Source organism: Rhincodon typus, chromosome 37, assembly GCF_021869965.1.
Source record: "Rhincodon typus isolate 14 chromosome 37, sRhiTyp1.1, whole genome shotgun sequence".
NCBI lineage: Eukaryota > Metazoa > Chordata > Chondrichthyes > Orectolobiformes > Rhincodontidae > Rhincodon > Rhincodon typus.
The window spans coordinates 16,871,655-16,879,469 of NC_063368.1; the positions used below are offsets into that span (position 1 = coordinate 16,871,655).

General features: G+C 43.1%; 1 protein-coding gene across 2 annotated transcripts in view; it reads left to right on the top strand.

Annotated features, from left to right (window-relative positions):
• The first annotated feature begins 379 nt into the window (after positions 1–379).
• LOC109930388 (ferritin heavy chain A-like) overlaps positions 380–7,815 on the top strand; it is an 8,639-nt gene continuing 1,203 nt past the window's right edge. The window contains exons 1-4 of one of the 2 annotated variants that reach the window (XM_020529899.2): positions 380–501; positions 1,013–1,159; positions 2,722–2,847; positions 3,005–3,202. In XM_020529899.2, the coding sequence (XP_020385488.1) occupies positions 400–501; positions 1,013–1,159; positions 2,722–2,847; positions 3,005–3,151 (522 nt within the window). In that variant the 5' untranslated portion in view covers positions 380–399 and the 3' untranslated portion in view covers positions 3,152–3,202. Of the gene's footprint in view, positions 502–1,012; positions 1,160–2,721; positions 2,848–3,004; positions 3,203–7,815 lie in introns of those variants that run through there. The other variant, XM_048617669.1, reaches the window with a different exon arrangement.

Genomic DNA, 7,815 nt, shown 5'->3' on the forward strand with positions numbered 1-7,815 from the left:
TCACAGCTCCTCACAAGTATCAAACTTGACCAGGTTATGAAAAGCTGCTTCAGCAATAGAGTAAGATATAGTTCCAGAGTATAAAACTTCAAGAGGTTTTCAGAATTGAGGAATGTCAATGGAATCAAAAAACTAGTGACAACATCAAGACAATCCGGTCAAACTGGCACTATTTTCCAAATCTCTGATTGGCTCTGGGTCTCAGTCCCATCCCTACAGACCCCTCTCCTGAGTTCACTGGTGCCTGAATTCATGGAGATTCCTGATTGGCTGTAAGGGATTGTCAATCTTCATTGGTGACATCATTCCCTGTTTGCGTGCAGGATGCCCCCAGGAGTATAAATACAAGAGTTTGTGGTAGAGAGGCTCAGTTCTATAGTTGTCTAGGTAATAGTGAAGATGGCCTCCCAAGTGTGTCAGAACTACCACAAGGACTGTGAGGATGCTGTTAACAAGCAGATCAACCTGGAGCTCTATTCCTCCTATGTTTACCTCTCTATGGTGAGTGTTGTTGTCTTGATGGTCCCATTTTTTAAAATTTATATTTTTTGTAATTAAGGTAATGGGTTTTAATATAACCATCATGTCGGGTAACTAGAATTTCTCCAGTTCAGTGAACTGTTGTCTTGAATGTAGTTTATCTCTGCTTTGGGCTGTCTGCTGTAATGGCTTTACCCTGGAGTATATAATATCAAGAACTAAATCTACTATTCCTTCAACTTAACACTGGGTTTTATTCATCAATCCATTATAGAGAATATCTAAGTTTCTTTAAAATTAACTGCTGCCAGGCCTCCCTGTTGAGGGTGGGGTTGGTGTTTCTGGAATTGAAGAGATGTTCCACTGTTGGAAATTGTAGGTAACTTCAATGCTGTATCTCACTTTTTAACCTGTTTAAAGATGACTTGTAACGTAGTGAACTGTTGACCAAGTAATGCTTGATGATGCTACTCCCTGCTTTTTGACTAATGATGAAATTTGAGTCTTGGCTTCTCTTGTTCTCTATTTGCAGTTCTCTTACTTTGACCGGGATGATGTTGCCCTGTGTCACTTTGCTGAGTTCTTCAAGGAGCAGTCCCATGAGGAATGGGAACACGCTGAGAAACTGATGGCATTCCAGAATAAACGTGGAGGCCAAGTCCTCCTGCAGGACATCAAGGTTGGATTTTTAAATCAATTTCCTGAGTGAAAATGGTGAAGCTATTGTAATTGTAAATAGTATTATCCAAAGAAACTCCAGTGTGGAAGCTGGCCATCAGAGGGCCAATGTGAACTTAGAGCATCCCATCCCACCTCACCCCCAGCTTGGAGCCCTGCATTTTCCATGGCCCATTCACCTAGCTGCCACATCTTTGGACTGTGGGAAGCTACCCATGCAGGCACAATGTGTGAACTCCATATCTGCCATGGGTGGATTTGAGCTTGGGTCGCTGCTGCTGTAAGGCAGCAAGGCTGGTTACTCTGTGGCCCCATTACTTTTGTGCCTATTTTTGATTACATTGACTCCAACACTGTGTTGGTGTGAAGTTGGATGTTTAACTTGTTATGGGTTTCCCCTTCCCTGAGGGAGTGGATCTAACAATTGATCAAGAAGCTTTTTTTCTGCCTGACATGTACTTGATATTGAACTCTTGGGGCTTGGTCAAGAAGCCTGGTATGGAAAACATGCCTTCTCCTTGTATGGACAGGATGGCATTGATGTTTTTAACATGAGGCTTTTTAATGGGGAAACTGCAATGGAATGTCTGTGGCTTTAATTGGACTAATGCAGTGTCTAGTGATTTCCACTCAGGTCCCAGTGATCTAAATATGGACCATTGCAAAAATCTGGGCTGGAGCCCACTTGAGAGGAGATGGGAGTGCTATGTCTGAAGCTCCACTTTTAGCAGGAACTACCCGGGCTGTGGAATATCTTCCCAGTAACTCCACTGCAGCAGGAATCATAGAATCCAGAGTGTGGAAGCAGGCCATTTGGCCTATTGAGTCCACACCAACCCTCTGACAAGCATCCCACCACCCCTATTCTTGTTACACACCATTCCCCATGGCTAATCCACCTAGCACATCACATTCCTGGACAGTATGGGGTAATTTAGCATGGTCAATCCACTTAACCTGCACACCTTTGGCCCGTGGACGGAAACTGTGTAGCACCTGGATGAAACACATGTTGAATGTGCAAATGCAGGACAGTCGACTGAGGCCAGAATTGAACCCAGGTCCCTGGTGCTGTGAAGCAGCAATGCTAACCACTGAGTCACTGTCCCTAATCCTCAGTCTCTGGTTTAAGTCTGAATTGGGGGTTATAATAAAAATGTTCAAGCAATAACTGGTAGGCTAACCCCTATTAGCACTGGCAAGTATGTCTTGTGTGCCAATCTCCCAGCACTGACTTGGTCCACCCCACTCACTTTCCTACTACTGAATCCAACTTATCTGACTTCATCCCAGCACTGTATCAGCACCCTACCCTCCTAACATCTTACTTGCCTCATTTGTCAGTATGTCATGATCTTTAAATGTTGGATGTGGCATGCAACTCTTGCATGACTCAAGGCTCCACCTCTTGGGCCCTGATCAGGATCCCTTTCAGAATCATCAAGCTTCCTCTTTCTTCTATTCCAAGGTAACAGTCTGAGATGACCACTTTTTCCTAAAAGGCACAGACTTTAGTTCTAGTTATAATCTCCATAGGGGGTTTTTCTTTATCCCTCCCTCCAGAAGCCAGAGCAGGATGAGTGGGGCAATGGTCTGGAGGCAATGCAGAGAGCTCTGCAGATGGAGAAGGATGTGAACCAGAGTCTGCTGGATCTGCACAAACTCACCTCTGGCAACATGGACCCTCATGTGAGTTTGTCATGTCATGATCTTTCAGCTGAAGGTGATATGGTGTTGGTCCTTGCAGTTAAATGTAAATGCTTGCATATTGGCACTGATATATCAAGTATAAAGATCCATGCTGTTTTGACTGAACTACTCTCCCTCACTTTGTTTCTTTCTCCAGCTGTGTGACTTCCTGGAGAGGCACTACTTGGATGAGCAAGTGAAGATGATCAAGAAGCTGGGAGATCACATCACCAACCTGAAGAGACTGGGAGCCCCTGAGAATGGCATGGGAGAGTACCTGTTTGACAGGCTCACGCTGAGCTGAGTGACACTTTGAAATTTAGTTATCTAAATAAAATCCCTTTTCTGCTTCTCAGTGAATATGAAAATAGTTATTGAAACAATCTTTCTCTTGTTCAGATTTCTGCACCCAAATAGCCAAACTTTGATTGGAATATTTTTTTTCCTAACTGGCCTGACCCAACCCCTCCCCCCACCCCCAACCAATCTGTCAAATGCCTCCAAGGATTGGTAACTTTTTGTCTATTGCCATGAATTGGCTGTGGGGAGCTAACCTTGGACCCTATGCATAATGTCAAGAGAGGGCAGAATATCTAAAGATAATTTTGGGCTACGTTAGCCAAGTATGTAGGGTGCTGACTTCTGAGGATAGTGTCACAAATAACATACATTTTTTACAAAAGGGAGACTGTAGACTCTAATCAAGTGTTCCAGATAGACTTATGGCCTTCCCGCTATGCAATCTCAAAGCATGGCTGCAGATGCTTAAGATCAATAGCACCTTTTTGGTGACCACGTTAAAGACAGCTGCCTGGTGACATGTCCCTGCAGTTCCTCAGAGCCTCATCTTAGACTCTCCACAAATAAAATACTGTGTATTACTGACTTAAACAGGAAGTGAGCCCATGTCAGAGAACCATGAGGTTTATCGCTTGCTATTATTTGCAAGCAGTCTTGCAAAAGGACAAGCAGCTTAAATTAAAGCTTGGAGAAATGATACAAAAAGGTATGGGCTGCTGAATGGACCTTTTCTAACTGTACAGATTTGAAAGGGTGGGTTTTTTCTTGCACCTGCAAGTCCAAAAGTAGGACACTTGAGATTAAGACATTGTCCCATTATGACAGACTTTGAGGGACTGTTGTGTCAACAAATATGTTTTTTGATAGTGGTAGTGAATTCATTCGTGTCTGTCTTGTTTGGTTTTTTTTTAATAAAACACTAGATGGGGGGGGAAGAAAGTGGAATGGAGACTGCGAACAGATTTTCCAATGATGAGTGGTGAGGCTAGTTCAAACAACCTATTCTCTGTGTGTGTGTGTGTGTGTGTACATTGGCTTGTAGCAGGTGCAATCTGGAGCAACGGATTATCAGCAATTAGGGAAAGGGGTGCTGACACTAAACCTCTATGGTCATATGGTTTCTCCTCATTCTGAGGAGGATCTGTTTCACACACCAATCTCAGGATAGGGGACATAATGTGTGTAATTTCTTAAGACTGTCACAAAACATTCCTGTCTTGGAGGAGGGTGCTGTGTTTATGTAAGCACCTTAGTTGTCTTTGATTTTAGCTGGCTGATATGGGATAAACAGCAATTCTGTTCACTGGGACTGGACTTAAATTGGAGGAGGGAATGCAGAAATAGTTGTAGTCATTAGCGAAGTGGGGGCGGGGGGAAACTAATTCCAGATATGACATCTTTCCTTAGTCAATTTCCCAACTTACTGCAGAATTTCTGAAACGTACACTGATTCCCTATTGAAAAGGGAACTGACTATGAATGCTGTTATTGTGGATGGTTCCAGGAAACTTGGATTTTCTTTCATTAACTGGGATCTAACTGCACTTAAAGTTGCCAAGGTAATGTTTCTGAAAGGGTTATAGTTGGAGACTGCACTAAGCCCTACCCAATCTGAAGGACTTGAGATAGGAAAGGCAGAAAATCTTAAGATCAGGAACACTTCAAGCAAGTCAGAGAACCTAATGTCAGTTACATCATGGGTAAGGCTTTACAAAAGAATGTTGGGAGTTGGTTCAGATATGAGAGACTGAGAGTAGGCTGTGCACTCCAATGGGCAGGAGGGGACGAGCCATCGTTCCCAGGATTCTGTCCAGGAATCTCAGCCTTTCATCGTATTTATAAACAACATCAATGAAAAAAAAAATATGTATCCATGTTTCCTGATGGTGTTATATGAGGTGACCCAGTAAATATCATTGACCAAACAACAGAATTGTCATACTGTAGAAGATGGCCAACCAGCTTGTCATATTTGCACTAGGTCTCTGAGCACTTTACCCTTTGTGTGAATCTTCTGTCTTTCCCTATAACCTGGCAAGTTGTTCCTGTTTAATTGCCCAGTGCCTCTTGAACATCTCAGTTGAACCTGCCTCTGCCACACAGAACCAGAGGGCACTAATAAAGCAAATGGACAATATTGACCAATAGAATTTAATCTGAGGAAGAGTACTTTAGACCAAGACAGAGAAATCAGTGTTTTCTGAAATCGTGAAGAGCTAGGAGCTAAATAGGAGCAGAGAGTGTTTGGGGACCTGCGTGCAGAAATTATCAATAACTTGTGGAGAGTAAAGGAGATGATTTTAAAATGCTAATTGCATTTTAGTGTTCATCGCAAGGCAGTGGAGCTGGAATGTAAATCATTGAATCCCTACAGTATGAAAGCAGGCCATTCAGCCCATCAGGTCCACACCAACCCTCTGAAAAGCATCCCATTCAGACCCATCCCATCCTCATAACACTACATTCCCCATGGCTAGCCCATCCAGCCTGCACATTCCTGGACATCAAGGGGCAATGTAGCATAGTTAATCCACCTATCCTGCACACCTTTGGACTGTGGGAGGAAACCCACACAGACACAGGGAAAATGTGCAAACTCCACACAGACAGTAATTTGAGGGTGGAATCAAACCCAGGCCCCTGATGCTGTGAGGCAGTAGTACTAACCACTGAGCCTCCATACCATCCATGAAGGTTGTGCTACAGTTGTGGAAAGCGCGGGGTAAAACCTCACCTGGAGAACTGTATTCAATTCTGATATATTGGCCTTGGAGCACGTTTTTTTTAATTTGTTTCATGGAGGAGAATGTCACTGGCAAGGCCAAGCCCTGTCATTCATCCCTCACTGCCTTTGAACTTAAAGGTTTCTGACCATCTCAGAGGCAAGTTAAGAGTCAATGACATTGCTGTGGGTCTGTAATCACAGATTGACCAGAGCAGATGTCTTTTCCTAAAGGATATCAATGAACCAGCTGGATTTCTATAACAATTGATGATAGTTGTCATGATCACCATCACTGAGACTTGCTTTCTATTCCCTATTAATTAATTGAATTCAAAGTCTACCCAGCTGGCGTGGGTGGGATTTGAACCCATGCCCTCATGGTGTTAATCTGAGCCTCTCAGTGACTAGCTCAGTGACAATACCATTGTCACCCTACAGTGCAGATTCACCAGAACGATCCCAGGACTAACTAACTGGGACTAAATTGTGAGGACAATTTGCAAAGAGTAGACTTGCATTCACTCGGGTATCGAAGATTAACGGGTGACTATACTCAAGGTTTGGAAAATAATGAACGGGATTGAGGAGTCAGATGGAGAGAAATTATTTTACCATGACCAGGGAGTATAATGCTGTAATTATGCTGTGGCCATCCAGGGCAGGTGCCAGGAATCAGAACTCTGGAATCTCTTTCCCAGAAATGCTGGGAGCAAATAAACTTCTGTTGCAAGATAATTGGATGCTTGTTCGTTAATGGTGTGATGGGAATACAGGACCAATGTGGGCAGGTGTCAGGAAGCAACAGACCAGCCTTGATATAATTAAATGACAGCACAGAGCTTTCAGGGCAGAACATCCACCTCCTGTTCCTCAGTGACAATGACTGAATGATCCAAATCTGCCTCCATTCCTAAGCTCTGATTGGCTTGGGGTATCTCATTCTACCCCATGCCCTTCATTGGTTCCTGGATTCATGGGGATTCCTGATTGGCTATCAGGGATTGTCAATCACCATTGGTGATGTGGTTCCCAGGAGTATAAATACAAGAGCTTGTAGGAGAGAGGCTTAGTTCTGGAATTGTCTGGGTGATAGTGAGTGGGAATAGTGAAGATGGCCTCCCAAGTGTGTCAGAGCTACCACAAGGACTGTGAGGATGCTGTTAACAAGCAGATCAACCTGGAGCTCTATTCCTCCTATGTTTACCTCTCCATGGTGAGCCTGGTGGCATTGAAGATCTCCTTGCCTGCCACCCCCACCCCACCAAGGTCAACTAGGGGTGACAATATAACAGTGATAATTATGTCCCATGTATTTCACAGTTGTGCTTTTCTTTTTCTTTCTTTCTTTTTTTTTTTGCTTTAACTGATTGCTCTGCATTCTATAACTTGGTTGTGTTCTGAAGTATTTTTATATTGGAACTAAATCCAAAGTTCCTTGCATTCTCTTAGAGGATGCAAATGATTTTCATGATGTGTAAACCTGAGCAATTTTTATTCAACTTCACTTAAAAGTGAATTTGGTGATTCATTAGTGAAACAGTAACTACTTGAGCCCTCTTCTGCTGGGTTCTAAATGAGTATATTCCTGTTGTGTTAGTCTTAATACTGGGTTCTTCATGATGATATTTTACATTAATGCTCCAATATCAAGGGATTTTTCTCTCTCCTGATAGTAGATGACTACTTACCTCTCTTGATGAAAGGGTTTCTGATTACATTACTTGAGCGCTAAAATAAATCCAGGCTTCCTGAAATGGGTGTCAGGATCTTAACGCTCCTCATGAGATCTGAGGAAGTAATGGCTATTGAGGTGTTTGGTGCCAGTTACAACAGGTTAGCTCTACACAAATGCACTGGTTCTGAGGGGCTGTAGCCATTTTCCAATACTAAAAATGGGACTCAGTTGGAGAAGACATTTAAGTGCAGGGATAAATGATCTCCTG